Source organism: Phocoena sinus, chromosome 1 (genome assembly GCF_008692025.1).
Source record: "Phocoena sinus isolate mPhoSin1 chromosome 1, mPhoSin1.pri, whole genome shotgun sequence".
NCBI lineage: Eukaryota > Metazoa > Chordata > Mammalia > Artiodactyla > Phocoenidae > Phocoena > Phocoena sinus.
In genome coordinates, this window is record NC_045763.1 from 48,789,578 (window position 1) to 48,812,552 (window position 22,975).

A 22,975-nucleotide genomic window follows, 5' to 3' on the forward strand; every position below is an offset into this window, starting at 1 on the left:
TCTGGGATTTTAACTTACTGCAATGAACTATAATTGCTTCTCAGTTGTCTGTCTTTCATATTAGATTTTAAGTTCTTTAAGCCCAGGACTTGTTAACAATCTTCTTCTGTAGCCAGCACTCTGCATGGCTTTAGAAAAAGTTCACAAATGGAATGAAGGAAAGAAGGTAGGAAAGAGAAGGGAAGGAGGGAAGAAAAGGAAGGCACTCAAAAGAACTCCACAATCATCGCACAGCCCCCTGACCAAGTTAGTGTTGGCAATTCTTGATTTCACTAGCGTTTCTTGAACATCTACGCTGTGCTAAAGGCTGCGGTAGGCACCTTCACATACGCACTGCATTCAGCTGTTTCTACTTCTACTATTTTGAACTCCAGCCAGTAGGTTATTTATTAAAAGCTACTACGGGGGTTTCCCTGGTGGTGCAGTAGTTGAGAGTCCGCCTGCCGATGCAGGGGACACGGGTTCGTGCCCCAGTCCGGGAAGATCCCACATGCCACGGAGCGGCTGGGCCCGTGAGCCATGGCCGCTGAGCCTGTGCATCCGGAGCCTGTGCTCCGCAATGGGAGAGGCCGCAACGGTGAGAGTCCCGCGTACCACAAAAAAAAAAAAAAAAAAAAAAGCTACTATGGTCTACAAAGCACACAGAATTGGAGATCAGACTGCTCAGGTTCAAACCCTCACTCTGCTGGCTTCTAGCCTTGGGCAGGCTACTGAATCTCTATGACTCCAGGTTTCTACACATCCATGTGAAATGTGAAAAGAAAATGAGATTAAATATGTGACATGCCCGGTGCACCATTTTCTTCTCCCTATGGAAATGGTTTCATTTCCTACAAACTTATATCCCTTCTACTGTTTAATCACAGCCTCAGCCTGACCAAAAGCCACTGGGTACTCGGCTAAGATAGCAGGAACAAGTCGTGCAGAGCCTCGGGAAGCAACGGCTAGATGCGACCTGAGAGAGTTACACATTTCCCACCTGCTCTCATGCATCAAGCTACCTTTCCTAAGTCCAGCCTGACTCCAGCACTCATGGCTATCCATCACAGCATCAGTGCGATGTCCGTCGTCTTTAGCACACACTTCCATATTGCTGTTAATAAAGGACGTGGGGATGTTCATTTGCCCAATGATAGGGGTCCTGATCCTTTTTAGGATCACATAATAAGAACATTTTTCATTGCTGGAGATAATTCCCCTTCCCGGGCACATTTGTCGAAGGCAGTTTCCAACAGTCCCGTACATCATCCTGAAATACATGATAAGATTTAAGATTTAGGTCTGCTATTCATCATTTGCTGGGCTTCCTCCAATGCGCGTGCCTGCGTGGTTTTTCTTGCCTCTAGTTTAACAATCGGAATGCACGTTTGCCCTAGAGCAGTAGCGCCAGCCAGGGAAGGCTGCAAGACTCAAGCGACCACAGTCCCCAACTGGAAGGAAGTGAATCTCTAATGCTGGTACAGAAACTCTTTATAAAAGTATAAGTGGCACATATTGCCACTAATATGCAAGAGGAACCAGACCTGTAGGAAATGAGCTTTCACTGAGGTTTTATTCAACGGCCACTACTGGAAAAACGCAGAATATAGCAAAAAGATCCTGTGCTTTGGATCATTTAGATCTGAGTTTGAAATTCCTGCTCTTCCAGGGACTTCCTGGGTAGCACAGTGGTTGGGAATCCACCTTCCAATGCAGGAGACGTGGGTTCGAGCCCTGGTCCAGGAAGATCCCACATGCCGCGCAGCAACTAAGCCCGTGCGCCACAACTACTGAGGCTGCGTGCCACAACTACTGAAACCCACGTGCCACAACTACTGAAACCTATGCACCTAGAGCCCATGCTCTGCAACGAGAAGCCACCGCACTGAGAAGCCCACACACCACAAGGAAGACCCAACGCAGCCTAAATAAATAAAGTTCCTGCTTCCATTTACATGATGGGTAACCACGAACAAACTGTGAACTTATCTTAGTATGTTTCTTCATCTGCAAAATGGGAGTATTACCAACCTCATAAATCTCTTGTATTCTCATTGTATTCTCTGCCTGCATTGAGTAGTCATGAAATTAAGGTCATTTTCCATTTTCCCCACTGAGAACTCTTTAATAAATTCTCCTCCTCCCAGCTTTGAGAGGATAAAATGATGCCCAAAACATAGTCCCCAACATCAATCCAGGAAGGAAGAGAAGCCTATAAGTGCAATCCTAACAGATGGAAGAAAGAAAGGAGAGCTTCATCTGAATTAAAAAACATTTTTTTAAATAGTATGCTGAGAATCACAGGGAAAGGAAGGTTTAATTCCATGTATGAAGACGCTAAGGAAAAGCTTCAGGGAAGTGCCATCTAGCTGGCTCTCAGAGGATCAGATGAAACTTGACAGGCAGACAAGGGAGAAGGGGACTTTTTCCAGGTTGAAAGGAGAGCTGAAACAAACTCACGCATGCTCAGGGAGGGCCAAGCAGGTCACTGCGTGCAGAATGTGCCAGGTGCAGATAAGACACGTGTATTTGGTTGGCCAAAAAGTTCGTTCGGGTTTTTTCCATAACATCTTTTGGAAAACCCCGAACGACCTTTTTGGCTAACCCAATAACATCTGCTGACTGGATGGGGAAGACGGAACCACAGGGCTCTTCAGAGCATCGAGTCTGAGGTTATAGCGTTCACTCCGTCTGGCCTCTCCGATTTCTGTTTTTTCACCTGTAAACGTGAGATTTCAAATAAGGATCTACCTCAAAGGGTTGGTCTGCGTGAGAAAATACATATAAAGGGTTGAATACGTTGCCTGGTATTCTGTAACCGCAGACAGAGAGTAGCTACCTTCATCACCAGCATCCTCGCTATTATTTCTGATGTGGAGGTGCCCACTGGGAGGTAAGCTGAGCTGATGATACTATTCATAGATTTGGGGCATTTGTAAAATCAGAGCGTCTGCTCCAAATTCAGATCTAAACATGCATTTCGATTTATACACAGTCAAAATCCTTCAAATTCCCCTCAGCTTGACCTCTGTAAAGACTGGAAAACATCTGGAAAGTCTGGACTAACTGGCATCCTCCTTAAGAAAGGGAATTTTTTCCTTCTCAGCCTCTGGAGCCCTTGTGCGTGGCAACCTCCCACACACCAGTCATGAGGGGTGAAGAGTTAGGGCTTCTGTGCTTTTCTAACTCCCTTTCTGCCTCCACCACACAGTCTGCCGTCATTCCTTTCCGCTGCCGAGGCCACCTCAACCTAATGGTGCGGCTATTGGGATCCGCAGAGAGATGTCTTTCAGTGTAAGTATCACTTGGTAATTAATAAGAGGACACCCATTCAATAGGGAGCAGCTTAGTCCAGTGTTAAGCACGGGGACAGGTTCTGGGGTCAGAGAGATCTAGGTGCAAATGGGTCCCTAACTTGTCACATGCTGTGTGGCCTCAGGTAAGCTGTTCACCAATCTGAGGCTCAGCTGCTGCTCACGAAAAATGGGAATGCTCGCCTAGCGGTTGTTTTCAAGCTTAAATGAGACATCTCCACTCCACCCTCTCCTCTGCCTTTGACCTATGGGTGCTCTCTTGATGGACGGGGTAGAAATGTGCAATCTTGTGACTTGTATTCCGACCATCCCAGAAGCCGTGTTGCAATAGGAGCGGGTTGCTGACATCCCAAAATACCTGGGTCCTTTGCTCAGCAAACCCACTTGGATAATAAAAACCCCATGCTCTGGGCCACTTACTGATTATCTGCAAAGATGACTCTAGGACGCTGGGAAGGAGTGTACCCTTACCTGACTCACAGGACTCGGAGGGCTAATATGAAGGGCTTTGTTCTTCCAAACATCAAAATTCAAGCCCAGCCATGGCCAGGGGCAGCACACTGAGCTTCATGAAGCAGTGGGATGAGCTAATACGGCAAATCTTATAGCTCTTACTACCAATATGGCCCACATCACGCTGAAGTATAGCGCCAGATGTGACTGGACACACATCGCAGAAGGAGAGTTTCAGTTCACTGAATGGGAGGAATTTTCAATGCCACATAATAAGAATCTCTAGAGCCAGCTCTTAGAGGAGATGTTTGTGGTTTTGAATTTCCTTTCTGCTTGTGCAAATCATTCTCCCTCACACTTTATGATAATTAATTCAACAAGCATTTACTGAATACCTACCATGTTCCGAGTGCTGTTCTGGGAACTCAGTTATTGGCAGAGACAGAGAAATAAGCAAAAAGTATAGGAAAAATGTGGCAGGTGTGATGTTTGAATAAGTGCAGGGTGCTATAGGAGCCCTCACAAATCCAGGCACGTGAGGCTTTCTCAGTCATAAGTTCATTCATTCACTTATTCATTCAACAAATATGGCTACACACCTACATCTTCCAACATTGTGCTTAGTGGTAAAAGTGAAGCCAGACACAGTCCCTGCACTCACAGAGCTCCCAGCCTAGAATGATAAAGAGGAACAAAAAGATAATGATCAACAAAATAATGTATTAAGATGGGCAAAGTGAGGTGCTTTGAGAGCACACAGACTGGTCATGACCACAGCTGGGGATCACGTCGTTTGGGTTGCAGTAAGTCCCCAGAGCATTTCTGGGGAAAGTAATATCTAACTTGAAACTAAAGCAAAATTGGAGTTGGCTTTGAAGAGATTTCTTTTTTTTATTTAAGTACTATTCCTGGAAGAAGAAAAAACATTTGCAAAATTCCAAATGTGAAAAACAACACGGCAGGATCAGGGGACTGAAATTCATTCAGTTGAGTCAGGGAGTGGAGTATCATTCTGGGAAGAGCGGTGAGGGCTGTGACTGGAAAGATAAGGAGGGGTCAGACCGGGCAGGGCCCCCTTGAAGCCCCGATAAGCCACGTGGACTTTACCCCGAGGGCAGTGGGGCCCGTTCACGGAAGAGTCTGAAGCAAAGGTTGGACCTGATCGGATCTTCCCATTAGTGAGCGGTGTCGGACAGCTTGGAGACTGATGATTCTGAAAACCTGAGGACTGCTCAAGAGGGGGCCAGGATGACAGATGAAGGTAGCCTGAACTATCTTGAGGAGAGGGGCAGCAGGGAGAGACAGCATGAGTGCTTTGAGAGGCCGCAGGGGCTAATATTATTAATTAATTCATCGAGGGCACTTGGAAGCTCAAATGGTCAAGGACGAAGTCTCCGTCAAATGGCTGCTGGGTTCTGAGGGGTGAGCAGGGGGCAGCCCAGTGAACAGGGTGAGAAACACGACCCAAGTGAGGGAGCGGCACGCACCAAAGTCGCAGAGGTGCGTCCCGGGACTCGTGCTCAGGGTGGGTCAGGGTGCAGAGAGGGGGACAAAGGGACAGAAGGAGCGGCAGGGACCAGGTCTCAGAAGGCTGGCTCGCTGGGTTGCCCCCTGCGGCGTGTTGCTGGCGCTACAAAATATGTTCAAGGAGGAGAGGAGGTGGGCGGGAGGGTTTGAAGAAGGCCTGACTTCTTGCGAGGAAACTAGTTAGAACGAAGTCACCAATGAAACCAGAAGCGAGTTTGCCTTCAGGGAACGACCGCAAGGAGCGAGGCGTTCTCTAATAAGTTCAGGGCCACGTGAAAATACAGAAGTCTCTCCCCACCACAGGCAACGTGATCTGGCAGTCAGTCTTTCCGTAAAAACTAGACTTCTAGACCCACAACGGTATTCCCTCACTCTCAAACCCTTCAGCCCAAGAGTTTCATGGACCAACTCCAGAGAAATTTACGTTGTCTTGCTGTTAAGTCCTTGATCTTGAATTTCCAAAGCCTGCAAATCACAGAGTCAGTGGAGGGCCATTAGCTTACCAAGATCCAAAACCCTGACAAGACAAAACAGTGCCATAAATTTACACGAGGCGGCTGATCTGTTTCCATGCCCACCAACCTAAGAAGAGTAGAGCCCCTTTTCACGTTTCCCAACACCCCCATCAAGGCATAGGGCCAACCCAGAGCATGCATTCAGGGAAGAGGGCACCGGCTTTCACATCGGACAAACTTAGTGCTTTCCAGCCCACGCAAACAAGCCATGTGACCTGGGGCAAGTCTCTTGATCTCTCTGGACGTTATTTTCGTATGTGTTTCATGGGCGATGTAAGATTTGGGCTCATTAGGGACAATTTATCTAAAATGGCTAGCATTCAGGAAGCATGCAATAAATGATGGTTATTAATGAATGTAGCTTGACAACGTGGTCCACTTTCCTTTGTATTTCCTGTCCACCTTCCCAGTTATTCTTGGAACAAGCATCCTTTTGAAGATGGACCAGTACTTTTTTGTCACTGCCTGACTACCCCATGCACCTCTGGAGAAAAGGGTACCTTCTACCCTTCTTTATATCCTCTGGCACTAAGAAAAGTGCTGCATTTCAGGTAGGCAGCCGGGGGGCCAGAGGGGAAAGGGAAAATTTCCTTATCTTGAGTCTGTGTACAGAGAAACTGTGTTAGCTGTTTGATATTTTTGACTCATGTAGTGTTCATTACAACACTTTGAGATAGGTCCTATTACCTCCATTTTACAGATGAAGGAACTGAGGCTTGGAAACATTAAGTAGCTACTAGCCTGAGATACACCTGTAGAAAATGTGCTGAGCCTTGACGCAAACTTCAGTCTATCGATTCTAAAGCGTGAGCTCTTCCAGGAGTCTTCAATGTAAAGAAGATGGAGCAAACACACCACGAGCTTAATCCGAAAAAGGTAAGTTGTTGAGAACCTATAAGCTCAAGCAACACCATCCGGGGAGTCATTCCTGGGTTCCAGCTCTGGCTCTACCATTAACCAACTGAACAACCGTGGGCAAGTCGTTCTTCTCTTAAGAGCTCATCTTGAAAAAGAGGCTCTTCTAGCCCCCCAAACACTAATTCCTTCTAACCTTTTAGTACTTCTAGAGAAGCTATTCATGTTTCAATGTATGCAGACATTCAGAGTATCGTGTTACTTGTATTTATTAAGTTGAAAATCCACTTGCTTTGTTTGGGTCAGGAAAGCAGTGAAAAGAGTTTCCATAAGAGTTTTCTTTCTTATGACAAAAAAGCAAGATTTTAATTAATAAATATAAATTTGGAGTAAAAACAAAACATAAAATTTATGAGTAGTCACAGAATAAATTAACATGAATTTTATTCACTAAAATGAATAAAAGTAGCCAAGTGGAAAAAAAAATTTTTTTTCAGGAAAGATGAGACCTACACAAACCAGAAGGGCCTCCCCTCAGGTGGAAATTCTTGGACTCTATGGACTGGCTGAAGTCAGAATCTCGGAGCTCCTGCATGGCTCCGGGCTGGGGCTGGATAAACATTTGTAGACAAAATAGTATCTTATTAATGCCTACATACGTTCCAAATTTGGCCGAGCAAATATAAGTTGTACATCCACTGGGTGCCTGAGGAAACTAAAGCTCAAGGCGTGGAAGTGACTTGCCTGAAGGTGAACAGCTAGAGGGTGAGGACCTGGCGTATGAACCCAAATGCAAGGTCTCGATGACCCCAAGTCTGCTTCGCCTGCAGGATAAAAGCAGCAGATAGAAGCAATGAAAAGGCAGCTCTCTCTGCACTGAAGGCCTGGTAAAACGATTTTTTGAAAAATTAATCTCTCGGGGTCCTAAGGACCCAATGGGATAATAAGTACGATAGCAGTTTATCAGCTCCTAAGTGGTAAGCCAGGGATTATTAACAGAGGTCCTTCCCAAGGCTCACTGACCAGTTGAGGGATCAGGACCCTGAACATGGGATTCCTGAAACAATTCCTTATCACAATTGACCAGAATTTCCTAAGAAACCTCCCCAAAGTTTGCACAGCTACTGAGGCACACAGCCAGGGTTCAAACTCAGTTCAATGTGGCTCCAGAGCTAAGGTGTCTGCCATGTGACCACCAACTTCTCTTGGATTCCATCAGGGCCTTGATTCTTGGAGCCCAGTCTTTCTGGGAGGAAAGATTGTTAGTGTCTTGTTGTTTTGGTTCACTGAGTTCTAATATAAGTATAAGGAAAGTGAATACGTTTATTTCCAGGTATTTCTAGAAAATAAGGAGAAAATACTGAACCACGATCTCAGAAGAGGACAGAAAAGCTAACGTTAACCACACCACTGCCATGTTGCAGATCCCAAGCTGGTCCTTTACCCAAGATAATCTCGCTCGCCTTTCTGATAACAAGCAGAGTAGTAATACACACCCCCCCCTCCACACACACACACAATCACACACCCTTAAAAGACAAGGGTCAAAGAGGCTAAATAACCCATCTCTGGTTACACAGCAGATAAGAAAAAGAGTTAGAAATTAAAAACCAGGTCTGTCTGACTCCAAAGTTAGTGCTCTTTCCATGACACCAAGCTGCCAGATGGCACTGCCTGAAAAACTCCAGGCACTATCCCCAGAAATGTCTGTGTCTGCTCGCCCTGGGACCCGTTCCTCTACCACAGTCTTCTACGGGGTGTCCTAATGCCAGGATTACCACAGATTGTGTCAACTGATCTTCTCCCTTCGATGGCAGGTACCGAACCTGAAAATACACATTCTCTTCCTCCAGTCCTCCATCAACTTCCACTCCTAGAATAGGTACCGTCTGACAAGCTGTATGTGTAGTGAGTGACACAATCCAATAAAAATGAAATGAAGAAAACAACTTTATTTCTCACTACTTTCATCCCCTCCTTATTTGAATTGTGAATACTCTAGTTACATCTCATATTTGGCCTGTCTAGAAACTCATTTTGTGGTGAAATATGCTCCTGTGTGACTTGTTTTTGAATCTGTCTGACTTGCTTTCAACAGCCTGGGTTAAAGAACTGGAGTGACAGGTTTGTGAGGAATTATAAAGGGCTTCTTAACTTTCTATTTGCCACTCTTTTTCATGATAGATGCCTTACGTTGTCAGGTATTTTTTTTAGGAAATAAAATATCTGCCCCAGGAACCACCTAAATCTTGCCAAGAGAAGAAAAAACTTTACGATACTGTAATATCAGGTAGTAATACAAGAAATGCATTTATGACAGAATGTCAAATGACAAAGGAGGATGTAAAATTGTACGAACAGTATAATCTCATATTATCCTGGAAAGTCAGTCCAGAAGGAAGTAACTTAGAACGTTAGTAAAAGTTTTTTTTTTTTTTTTTTGCGGTACGCGGGCCTCTCCCTGCTGTGGCCTCTCCCGTTGCGGAGCACAGGCTCCGGACGTGCAGGCTCAGCGGCCATGGCTCACGGGCCCAGCCGCTCCGCGGCATGTGGGATCTTCCCGGACCGGGGCACGAACCCGTGTCCCCTGTATCGGCAGGCGGACTCTCAACCACTGCGCCACCAGGGAAGCCCAATAAAAGTTATTTTTAATTTTTAGGATTATGCATGCTTACTTTGTCTTTTCTAATTTTCAGTAATAAGCATATATAACTTCTTAAAAGTCTAATAAAATTACTAAAAAATTCATATTTTTTCATAAAGAAGTCTAAAATTATTATGTCCTTACCACCAAAATCATTATATGAGGTTATCAACTTTGACCTATATCAGGCACAAAGATTGTTCAAGAAAAGAAAAATATATACCAATCGAGCTGATGAATATAGATAGAAAAATACTAAGTAAAATGTCAAATTAAATCCACAGGGTATAGAAAATAAGACATCACAAACAGAAATGAAGATCAGAAAATCTATCAGTGAAATCCATGACTTATTACTGATTTTAAACTAAAAGAGAAAATATATGTATAATCATTGAAATAAATATAGAAGAAGCATATGATAAAATTCAACATGAAAATTCAGGATTTAAAAAAAAATAATTCCTAGAAATGATAAATGAAGGCAAACTAATAAAGAATATTTAGTAAATACTTAAATATCACACTTACAGGTAACTTAAGGCATTTCCATTAATTTAAGTAAAAGTCAAGGATACCTACTCTCTACTAGATATTATATTGACAGACCCAAACCAATGGAATAAGATAAAGAAAAAGAACAAGTACTTAAGGATTGAAGAGGAAGCCAGAAACTTACTTATGAGGTTACATATTGCCTCAATAGAAAATCAAAGAGGGGTTAGAGAAAGTATTAGCAAAAGAGTTTAGTAAGACTATTGAATTCAAGATTCAAGATTGATATATAAACTGCTTATTTCCTTTCAAAGTTCTACTTATTTTCACCCAGTTAGCAACATTTGTTTAATGGAATACTTACTATCCCATAGCCAAAACTAAAGAACAGGAAATGAATTAATCCTGTTACCAGCACATTCTCACTCTCTCTTCTTAACGTACGTGTGTGATGTCCTGCTGCCTTGGTTCAGACAAGGGTATCAAGAAAAAAAAACTATCTGTCACTGTTGCATAATTACAAACAATTGTAAAATCTTGCTCTGGGACAAATCAGCTGTATACTTTTTAAGATCCCCTTAGGTAAGAGAAAACGATGTGATGATTCTGATGAAGATGAGGAAGAGAAGGAGGACGGAGTGAAAAAGGGAGAAGAGAAATAGGACATAGAAGGGAGAGGTGGGCAAGATGGAGAAAGATGACAGGGAATGAAGGGGATGAGAAGAAGTAAGGAGAAGAGAAGCGGGGGGAAGGGGGGAGAGGAAGAGGAACACATGTAAACTTTGTTGAGTTTTAAACATATGCCAAGTTCTAGACTATGTGCCCTATTTCAATTAATCTTCCTAGTGAGCATTTGAGCTCTGTAATATTACATCTGCATTTTATGGGAAAGGAAACGAGGCTCAGAGAGGTGAAGTAACATTCTGAGGTCACACAGTTAGGAAGTGATATAGCCAGAATCTGAACCCAGGTCTGCCTGCCCAGACTTTATGGTATTAGCCACTCACTAGAGGACACTCCTCGCATAGGTGCTGTGCTGATTTTAGAGCTACTAAGGACGTGAAGGTCACCTTCACAGTCCTGTTCCAAGTTCTCAACTAAGCCAATGTTCTGAAAAATCTGAATCCTCTCTTTAGAATGCTTCTGGTTTTGCATGTTAAAATTAAGAATGAAAAGATACGCACTAAGTACAATTTTTAATGCATTAAGCGTTCAAGAGCACAAGTTCAGTGGAAAGGTTAAATTTGAAGCAAAAATATAACTTGTCAGTTTCCAGTGAAAAAGCATTTGAATTCTAGTACATACTGGGCTCTGCAATCTTTTCTTTTTTCCCCCCATGTAGCAGTTCTCCCAAGACCTGTTCTCTCACACACGTGCCTTCCTTCTATTATTCTTAGTCCATGATGCATAAAAAACAAGGTTTACATTAGGTTTCAGGGGATAAAATAGACTGCTTCCAAAACATTTGTGCTTCAAATCAACATCTAAAGCAAAATTTATAGTCCTTTCTGGGGTTCTGGCTGTCCAAGAGCTGCATATGTATTACATTTATGTCCCTTGCTTCCTATGGAGTATCAGACAAATGCCATCAGAAGACATGACTGGGCAGGCACAGCAACGTCTCAAACAAATCACTGCCTATACAAAGCAACCCATGGCATCCTGTTTGCAGGCCCATACTGACAGATTTCAAGACCTGAGAGAGAGTTGTATTAATCCTCTTCCACGCAGTTTTAAAGACAGGGGAGGGAAAGAACTGAAACCACAGGGAGAAAACACACACCACACATACACACACACACCCCTACACACAGAGCAACAAGTTGCTTACATCTAATTCCAACAAGGAGACGAACTTAATGAGAGACGTGGTCATAAAGCCATAGGAACAAATTCTCCAAAAATCGTGAACAGTGATAGAATTATTTTATTATCACACTATGCATGCCAGTCTTCTCCACCGAATACCTATGTGCCTCCTCTGTGTCAGACACTTTCCAATCGTTGGGAGTTAAAAGGGTGAACAAGGGATCCAGCTCTGAAGGACTGTATAGTATAGCTGACAAAGGGGAAAAAACAACAGGGTGCTTCTAAGGAAGTGAGCTACTAACAACATGCTAATGAAACAAAACAAACAAAAGCAAATAACCCAATTTGGGGAGTAAGGGAAGGCCCTCCAGGAGGCCCCACTAAGCTCAAATCTAAAGAATAAGTAGGAGTCAGTGTTAAGAAAAAGCGGAGAGCAACAAAAGTATTTCAGGCTGAAGTGACAGTCCAGGGGTTCTCAACGTCTGGTCTCTGGACCACCAGCATCAGCATCATCTGACAGCCTGTTATAAACGCATCTTGGGCCCCACCCCAGAGCTAGTGAACCAAAAACTCTGGGGACGAGGCTCAGCAATCTGTGTTGTAACAAGCCTTCTAGGTGATTTCTGTGTGGCTGGAGTTTGAGAATCACCGGTCTATGCAAAGGTGAACTACAAGACAGAGAATGCCTGGAGCGCAAACAGGGTTGGGTGGGGATGCAGCGCAGATTTGGGCAGAGATGTTGCTGGAGGGACGGGTAGAAATCAGGTCAGGAAGGGCTTTGTTTGCATATTATGAAAAGAATTTTGGATTTTACCCAGAGAATAAGGACGAGCCATTAAAATATGATACTGTGAATACAAACAACACCAAATAATGCTGGTGATTATTTAAAAATATATGCAATCACAAAGATAGTACCAAATACCGTTCCAGAGACAAAAAAAACTCATTCCTGTACAATAGGTAGCCATTAGGAAAGGAACTGATTGAGCCCTACCTTTCTTTCTGGAATCTTTCTTGGCGCTGGTTTTCACAGCTACTTGAAGTTCTGTCTCAGTTGACATCCTACTAAATCCTTAGTCCACTTCACACAGATCCCGGGCCTCGGCCAGGCTCATTGAGGACTCCTCTCCAAGAAAACGACTCCTCCCTTCAGAAATGACACCCCGAGCTGCACATTTCATTCACTCCTTTCGAGCGCTGCAAATCAAGGGAAGAGAACATTCAGAATCACCACCCTGGTGAAGTTAGAAATTAGGAGGGAAAAAAAGGAACCGTCAAACATACAGAAACAGGAAAACCTTGGTCTCCGTGTATAAACTGTTCACATGGTTTCACTAAGCCATCGACAGGGTTCATACAACCAAGAGAATTAGAGGCCTTATCCGCAAAACTCACAATAGGTAATGCAAAACAGATCTTTAAAACTCTGGATTTTCAAGAGAAGCAAAACCCAATTCTTTATTTTCCATGTTTCTTATTGTCAAGCGCTAGATGTCACCCAGAAAATACAGCACAGGCATATTTCCTGAGCAGAACCATGGAGACATTTCCAACAACGAGGCACCCATACGTCATCCAAGCTCGACTAGAGCTTTGGCAGAGCTTTGGCAGCTAAAGCAGACCGTAGGCAAGTGACCTGTGGTCTGTCCCTCACTGGCAGGCATCAGAGGGAACGCGGAGTTGACATAAAACTGGGCTCCAAGGGTAAGGTGACAAATGGGGCTGAGAAACTTTCCAGCAAGCCCATTTTTATGTCAGCTTTTCCTGCAGCCATAAGAGCAGACAAGCAATTAACGTGGGGAGGAAAAGAAAAGGAAAGAGGCAGGCAGACACACATTTCAGCCCTTCTTTCTTTAATAAATATGCCTTGCACACTACTAGGTACTATTAAGTTCAGACACTGTGCTGGGAAGAGATAATAATGATAATAATACCACTTCAATTACAGCCGGTATTTACTATACACTTACTATATCCTATGCCCTCAGCTCCTACTTCACATACGTTATCTCATTTGATTTCATTTAAATTGAATGAATGTGTTCCCAGTGTCAAGCCAACAATCTTTCCCAGCGACCGTCTCTCTGATAGTTATATGTGAGAGTTCAGTTGAAAATAAACATTTCAGGAGTTATCCATTTTTAAAGAAGATTAAGATAAAGCTACTGGAAATGGATCTTCAAACTGTGCGGCCAATTCTTAGCTCATGCCACAGATCTAGAACCTTTTCGTCTGAAAAGGCTGACCTTGAACACCAGTTTCAGCTCAAAAAGAATAAGGACCAAAATCTCTTGATCATGCCAATTAAAAATGGCTTAACTAGAAAGGCTAATTTAAAAGCCATATAAATTGTAGTAAGGCTTAAATATGGGGAAATTCACACCTTATCCAAAGATATCTGCTTTCTTTGTTTGCTTTTAACAAACTGTTTTACAAACTATTGTTTAGGAGGACACCGGCCCTGAATGAAGGTACTTAAAGTAGAGGATCTAAGGCTACAACTAAAAAGAATGGAAAATTATCTTCCTAGAATGGGGTCCATGAAACCATATGTTGGAAATGAGAACTTTTCCGGCCGCTTTTGTGCCATCTATCTGCACCATGCCACTAAGCCCTCACCCCCTTCCTAACCTCTTGCCCTCAAAAGACAACATTCCATGAGAGATGACAGAGTCACAAAACTTGGTCATAGAAAGAGATAATTAATTTTATCAATAATACTAGTCACTTCATTGCAACAAATATCTCCTAAGAACCTACAATAGGCCAGGTGCACGTGCTGGCCCACTCATGTCAACAGACGTGTATGGCACAACCATGCAGGCCAAGAGTACAGAGTCAAAGCCTGATTCCCGTCCTCAAAGAAATTCAGTCTAGCAGAGGTGTCAGTCATGTAGGGGATTGCAATACACATGACCAGAATGAAAACAGACAAAAAACGGGCATACTGCATTACAAAGGAGCAAGCTTTCACCTTTGCTTGAAAGAGTCAATGAAGCTTCACAGAGAAGAAGCTCTCCACTGTCTGATCTTGAAGAATGATGCCTCTGTCACATGGATGATAAGGGAAAGGACCAGTGGGTACTCAATAAATGCATGTGTAATAAATGAATAAACAGTTTTCTCGGGCAGAAGGACCAGCATGTCCAAGGAGGCTTGAAATTAATAACCAAAATAAAAAAGGACGCATTAAGTCTAGTAGGGAGGTGATACACTTTCCCATCTTCCCAATTCTCCCTTGTGCTGTTACCTTTCTATGCAATTTTTCTTTTCAATTCAGCTGACATTCTCAAGGTTCAGTTCAAAAGAGGTATCTTAGGCAGAAAGGTTTTCTGATCCCTCCATCAAATGGAACTGTAATACGGAAGAACAAATCTGACTCCATATTGGATCTGTTTCTCTTACTTTAACCTTCGTACTCTATTGCTTTTGCTACAAGCTAAGAATGTTGTCTTAGCCTGAAATATACAGGATAGGCCATTCTCAAGGCTCTGACCTTTAAAGGTATAACACTTTTCCATTCATACAGAGATAAAAAGTTGCACAACAGAGGTTAACATTTGCCTTGTTGGAGGTTTACAGAAACATGGTGACCTGAGTTACACTGGACAGCTGCAAGAACAAAGGATTAAAACACCCAGAAGTTTGTAACAACCAGCCACAACCCCTCCCCTTTTAGTATAAAAGAAGCCTGAATTCTAACTCAGGGAAGATGGTTCTTTGGGACATTAGTCCACCATCTTCTTGCTCTGCTGGCTTTCCAAATAAAGTCACTATCCCTTGCCCCAACACCTCATCTCTCAATTTATTGGCCTGTCGTGCAGCGAGCAATATGAGCTTGGACTGGGTAACAGAATCTCTCCTTACTTGTGTTATGATCTGATTCTTGGCCAACTTCGTAGTTTGAGCCATTTACAAGCAATGTGATATTGAGGAAGCTACGCCACCCCTCTTTGCCTCAGTTTCTATACCTTTACAATGGGGATAACAGTATCAACTTCATGGAGTGGCTGTGGAAATTGTGATCACATATGTAACATGCTTGGAAGGGTGTCTGGGCACATCTCCTGGCAAGCACTTAATAAATATTAGGCCCTAATAGTCTCCTGTGTTACAAACACAGGAATACAAGGTCACAACACAGCCTCATATTATTATCCTCCTTTCACAGAGAAGGAAACTAAGGCAGGTTAAGTCTGCTTTCTAAGGACAAATTGTAGGAAATGGTAGAAGCTAAGATATTTCCATGATGCTGGTCTTGCACACAGTAGGTACCTAATCCATAAACACCGAAATGAACTGAAATATGGGTTTTACACCATTTCAAGCACTCTTAAAGTCGATGTATAGACGTGGATTGGATTTGGGCCATTTTCTTTCCTTCGACTTTGTAAGCCACAATACAGAACCTCTCCCTATTCTGTGGGCAGCTTCAGTGTCACTTGTTTGACAGAACGTGATTGCGTTCAATTGTTATAAGCATTACTTGTGAATTCCTGAAGTACATCCCCGTATCAATAAAGAAAGGAAACCAGCATCGTCTCTAATAAAAACTTGCATAAGGAAGCTACAGTACGGAGAGAACATTCCACAGCCAGGACCCTGGCAACCCCTTTAATTTTCCAAAAGCCAGAGGTTGAGCAAATGCTGTGAAGTAGCTCCAAATTATTTAGGAAATTCGTTTCTTTGTAATTAAGGAGATTAAAGTCCTCTAGGGCCAGAAACCATGTGACAACTCAAATCATTTTTCCCCAGTAAAAGCTGTGAAGCCCTATCAGTTAAATTCAGGCTCGCCTAGAATTCTGAAATGCTTCAATAATGTTTCTTTGCTCCACACAATCTGCAGTAATTTAATATTCCTGAAGTGTGTCAGGTTTTTTATAATGAGCTCTTCAAATCTAAAAGTGAATTATGTAACATTCCACTACAGACATTCTGTCTACTGAACTGCTTCTAAATGTAAAATCCCACGTTCAGTGAAGGGGGGGTGGGGGGGTAGGGAGTGGGGGAGGGGCAAAAACACCAAACCACAAAGCAGAGAAAACAGATAGGCCTTTTCGTTTTTAAACAAAGCACAAAGGCTTGAGCAGCTACAACAGAACAAATGCACGGTAAAACACCTACTATAACGCACGTTTGTGTTCTCTCTCCTCCCCACCCACGCTCAGAGGATCCTATGGCAAAACAGCTAATGTTTATGAAGGCCCATTATTTGCCAGGCACTATACTATGAACTCTTCACATATTATCTTAGCCAATCCTTCAGTCACTTGAAGAGTTAGATATTATCATTAGGTTCATTTGACACATGAGTAAAGGGAGGCACAAGCCAGTTTTGTAGTCGTCCACGGCCACGTGGCTAGTAGGCAGCACAGCGCACAAGGCAGGGTACAAGCCTCTCTTCTCCCCAACTTCACTCACAATCCCCCTGGAGGTCCATTAGCTGGGGAATGGTTACACAAAATGTGGTGTAACCATACAATGGAATATTATTCAACCATAAAATGGAATGAAGGATTGATACATGCTACAAGGTGGATGAACCTGGCAAACAACATGCCAAGTGAAAGAAGTTAAACACAAAAGGTCACTTTAGTGTGTGATTCCATTTACCTCCAAAATACCCAAAATAAATAAATCCAGAGAGATAGAGAGCAGATCAGTGGTTGTCAGGTGCTGGGGGAAGCCAGGGAGGGGGGGAACGACTCTTTAATGGTTTACAGGGTCTCCCCTGGAGGAGATGAAAAGGTTTTGGAACTAGATGGTGGTGATGGTTGAACAACATCATGAATATAATAAACGCCACTGAATTATACATACTAAAATGGTTAATTTTATGTTATGTGAATTTCACCTCAATTTTAAAAAGAAAAAACAAAAAGTCAGAAACAACTCTCCCAGCCAGGTGCCACACCCTGACTTAAGCCTCGTGGGATATGCTAGGGACACTGAAATTCCAGGCTAAAGGGACAATCCAGCCTTAACAACCAGATGAAGGCGTAGACTTCCCAGAAGCAGGACTCTGGGTTTCAGTGGCAGCCATTTTATGGATCAAAAACTGTACGTGCTACTACCTGATGATTCGTACTTTAGGGCATCTTAATCAGCTTCATTCAAACTACAAAGCACTGAAAACAGGCCATTCGTCAACAAGGCAAAAAGGTTTGCAATAGTACAGACCAGGGGTCTTAGTTTCCACATCAGTAAAATAGGAAGACCACCACCAAGTGTGGAAGATTTGGAAGATCAATGAAATTTGGGCACTTAGGAAGCCTAGCTCAATCTACAGCATGCTAGTTTCATGTAAGAAAGGAGGAGACTTAACTGCTTATCTTTACAAAAAGAAACAGGACAAACACAGCAGAAAACAATGAAGCTGTTTTTCTACACGGGGAGATCCTGGGTCGTAGAATGATGGACGGACCAGGTAGAAGGACAAGGCAAAGGGCGATACTTCTCAGAGTACAGCTTTTTGTTTAATTTCCAAATTTGGAAGCCTATTCATGCTCTACATATCTGAAGAAAGTAAAATTAAGTTAACAGGGATAGGAAGTGGGGGAAATGCTAAAACTGCAAGTGGATGGAAACAAATGAATCCAATTGTATGTCAGAGACACATCATAAGCACAAGCACTGAAAGGGTGGGAGACAAAGAACAAATACGAATAGCTTAGGAACACAGTTTGACTGTTTACACTCGGTCTTGAACAGGATTGGGGCAGGGGGAGCTAAAAACAAACCTCAAACTCTTTTTAGTAGGCTTTTTTGGGTAGTGCTATGGGCAAAGCAATTATAAAACTATTTTAGATGTATTATAAGATTGGACAAGGACGTACATTCTTTAATGTTCTTGGGAGCCAAGATTCTCACTACTCAAGAAGAGACATTAAAATATGCAAAGAGGGAGGACAGGAAAGACAACTATGGGACAGACTGGAAATTGGAGATTTCAGGGTAAATTCGTGGTTTATAAAAATACACATGTATCTGTATATGAGTATGTGTATACATGCGTTTATATGCATATGACTTCCCAGCCCTGTCCACTGAACAGGTCAAGGAGCAAAGATAACCCAATGACAACATGACACCTAAATACCTAGATTTTGGTTTCTACTACCACTCCTCAGTAAAAGGACCCAGGGTTTCCTGGAGAAGTGGGTGATTCCAGAAATGGGGCATGGCAGGTATAAGATGAGCCCAACATATCTTGTTGTTCCAGAAAGTAATGAAGTACTCACAACCAGCACCAATGATAGGAGCATGTCACAAGGATACAGACGCCATCTTGGAGGAGCTCTCACTGGCCAATTCTGAAACAGCTTAAACACCAATATAATTTAAGGAAGGTAAATAAATAATAAACCACTGAAAAAATGGGAACCCATACTGAAAACAGACAGATAAACGTGTGGGGGAAGAAGGGAAGGCTGTCTTGTTGACAGTAGAGCAGATACTATCTGGTAAATACAGAGGAAGTGCTAGAGTATAAAAACACATTTTGCAGCCATCAGAGTAAACCTTAGCCAGACAAGAATCATCAATAAATGCTAAATCCAGGGAAATTTTTCGATGAGAAGCAAGCCGTTCGTAGGTCTTAAAGTGTCTTCTCACTTGCTATTTGTAGTTGCAAGGGGAAAATTTGTGATCATACGATGGAGACATCGAACCACACCTCAATTAGGTTATCAAAATTAACATTAGCAAAGACGAGCAAATGGATATCCGGTGATACCCCAAAGAAGACCACATTATCATGCAGCATCCTGGCCAGGAATCTAATCAGAACATGCATATAAAAATGCAGAGAAAGCCTATTCTTCAAAAATGGCATAACCAAAGACAAAGATGGGCTGTGGAAATACTTTAGATTAAAAGAAACAAAACAGGGCTTCCCTGGTGGCGCAGTGGCTGAGAGTCCACCTGCCGAAGCCGGGGACACGGGTTCGTGCCCCGGTCCGGGAAGTTCCCACATGCCGCGGAGCAGCTGGGCCCGTGAGCCATGGCCGCTGAGCCTGCGCGTCCGGAGCCTGTGCTCCACAACGGGAGAGGCCACAACAGTGAGAGGCCCGCGTACCGCAAAAAAAAAAAAAAAGAAACAAAGCAGTTACAACTACTACATGCAATGCTTGTACCAGATCCTCCTTTACTAGCGAGAAAAGAAATGCTACAAAAGAAATGAGTGAGCCAACTGACAAATTTGAATATGGATGGCAAATTAGGTAAAAATATTATTTCAAAGTTAAATTTATTCGATAACTTTCCGATGGCTATGTAAGAGAAATCACCTATTCCTAGGGACTACACTTAGGGACTACAAATATTTAGGTATAAAGGGCTAAGCTACATGCACCATTCAAATGATTCAGGAAAAACAAATCATATACATATGTATATGTACATGCAGCATACGTGTGTGTGTATCCACGCATATACACAGAGAGAGAGAATACACAAATGATAAAGCAAATGTGATAAAACAGTAACAATAGGTGAATCTAAGTAAAAGGCATAGAGTATTTTTTGTATATTCTCATTCTTTTACATTTTTCTGTAATTGTGAAATTATTTCCAAATTTAACAAAAAAAAAGTTTTTAAAGCCTAGGTCAGAACCGAACACACACAGGGATGCAACAAAGCCAATTCTGGTCTCACTCGTCTTTTAAAAAGTTCAGACCCATTGCAGCTCCCTAGATGGCATGCTTTCTAATTCCCAAGGCTACATGAGTTTAAAATCAGTTTATGGCTGTCAGTTCTTATTATAGATTCCAACTTCATCCTGTATCTCCCCGGAATGTTTGACTTGACACAAGTCTGTGGACCAACGTTGTTTCTTTCGAGCAGGTGTGTTTCTTACTGAACTCTTGACTTCCCCTCCAGACTCTGCCTCCATGCCAGGAATTGCCCCCCAACCCCGTCCCAAGACTTTTCACCTACTGGCCCCATAGATCACTGCAAACTCCTTTAATTACATAGCCAAAGTCGGCCTTTGTTGGACCATCTCCCTCCCTCTGCATCCCTGGGACTATGACTTTAACCTGTCAACCCTTTTTCCGTTTTTTTTTTTTAATATGTCAAGGGCTAACTGATCTGATCTAGCCCATTTGGGAACTGCCTAAAATGTGCTCATTCTGTACATCTGTTCTTTTCAGGAACAAGAAAAAAGGAAAGAGAAAGGTTTCGCTAGAGCCCAATGGCAACACTTACTTAATTCTGCCAAGGGTGTCAGAAGTGCAAGCGCTACAGAAACTTTACCAGAATGATATTTCAAGATACTACATCTCTCCCGCTACTGTTAAAATACCACCATCCTCACAGCAAATGCAAGGCCATCACTTGCTTTGACCAAACCCTTCCAGAATACTACTATATTGATAGAACGTATCCCTGGCTTTAAAACTCTAAAGGCCACAAAGTTGACAGATTAACAACCTCACTACAGACCCCATCAAAACTGTTTTGCCACAACTGTGTGTTTCAAGAAAGGAAAGAAAAATCACAGAAGAAGAAGACGTCTCTTGGCCTGAGAGCTCACATTCATTGTGTTGCTCGTCGGTTATGTCCACCTGACATTATGAAAAAAATAAAAAGAATTCAGGCAGCTTATAGAAAATTTTATAGAAAGTCATTCTCTAGAACAGGATAAAATTAATGAATGAGGAAAACTGAAGTGAATGGGGAACAAAGGATTGGAAATGAAGGTAGAGGCAGAAGCAACGATAGGCCACCGAGTTAAACCTGTACGGTTACAGAAGATAGGATGTAAATATATGAGATTGCTAGAGGCCAAAGCATAGAAGGAAATAGGATCAGTTACAGGTTCCACAAAGTCCATGCTCAAATAACCTTAAACCAGAAACAGAATGAAAAGGGCCTACAGGCTTTCATAAAACCAACGCTGTGTGGTCCCATGGACATTAACATCAGCACTGTCTCTATAGAAAATCCAACAGGGAATTTTCAATGTCCCTTAACTTATGCTGAGAATACAATACTAAAGTATAATAGCAGTAATACTTTTGGATAGGGTCAAAACAAAGAGACTCAAGTCATTTTAAATGCTCTTTGAAGAAAGCATGCTTTCTTTTCTTTTAACTAAATTCAAAAATAAATAATTGGAATCTTATTATACAGCTATCTGGTGGTCTGGCATATCTAGGGCAAATCTAGAATTAAAAAACCTACATGGGACTTCAGACTATCCTACAAAGCTACAGTAATCAAGACAGTATGGTACTGGCACAAAAACAGAAATAGAGATCAATGGAACAGGATAGAAAGCCCAGAGATAAACCCACGCACATATGGTCACCTTATCTTTGATAAAGGAGGCAAGAATATACAGTGGAGAAAAGACAGCCTCTTCAATAAGTCGTGCTGGGAAAACTGGACAGGTACATGTAAAAGTATGAAATTAGAACACTCCCTAACACCATACACAAAAATAAACTCAAAATGGATTAAAAACCTAAATGTAAGGCCAGACACTATCAAACTCTTAGAGGAAAACATAGGCAGAACACTCTATGACATAAATCAAAGCAAGAACCTTTTTGACCCACCTCCTAGAGAAATGGAAATAAAAACAAAAATAAACAAACGGGACCTAATGAAGCTTAAAAGCTTTTGCACAGCAAAGGAAACCATAAACAAGACCAAAAGACAACCCTCAGAATGGGAGAAAATATTTGCAAATGAAGCAACTGACAAAGGATTAATCTCCAAGATTTACAAGCAGCTCATGCAGCTCAATAACAAAAACACCAACAACCCAATCCAAAAACGGGCAGAAGACCTAAATAGACATTTCTCCAAAGAAGATATACAGATTGCCAAAAAACACATGAAAGAATGTTCAACATCATTAATCATTAGAGAAATGCAAATCAAAACTACAATGAGGGGCTTCCCTGGTGGCGCAGTGGTTGAGAGTCCGCCTGCCGATGCAGGGGACACGGGTTCGTGCCCCGGTCTGGGAGGATCCCACATGCCGCGGAGCGGCTGGGCCCGTGAGCCATGGCCGCTGAGCCTGCGCGTCCGGAGCCTGTCCTCCGCAACGGGAGAGGCCACAACAGTGAGAGGCCCGCGTAACGCATAAAAAAAAAAAAAAAAAAAAAAAAAAAAAAAAAAAAAAAAAAAAAACTACAATGAGATATCATCTCACACCGGTCAGAATGGCCATCATCAAAAAATCTACAAACAACAAATGCGGGTGAGGGTGCGGAGAAAAGGAAACCCTCTTGCACTGTTGGTGGGAATATAAATTGATACAGCCACTATGGAGAACAGTATGGAGGTTCCTTAAAAAACTACAAATTGAACTACCATACGAACCAGCAATCCCACTACTGGGCACATACCCTAAGAAAACCATAATTCA

General features: G+C 42.5%; 1 protein-coding gene across 6 annotated transcripts in view; it reads right to left on the bottom strand.

The window, feature by feature from the left end:
* Positions 1 to 22,975, bottom strand: part of DAB1 (DAB adaptor protein 1) — a 419,471-nt gene that overhangs the window by 268,559 nt on the left and 127,937 nt on the right. For all 6 annotated transcript variants that reach the window (XM_032607142.1, XM_032607180.1, XM_032607160.1 and 3 more), the window contains exon 2: positions 12,589 to 12,791. In XM_032607142.1, the coding sequence (XP_032463033.1) occupies positions 12,589 to 12,655 (67 nt within the window). In that variant the 5' untranslated portion in view covers positions 12,656 to 12,791. The remainder of the gene's footprint in view (positions 1 to 12,588; positions 12,792 to 22,975) is intronic.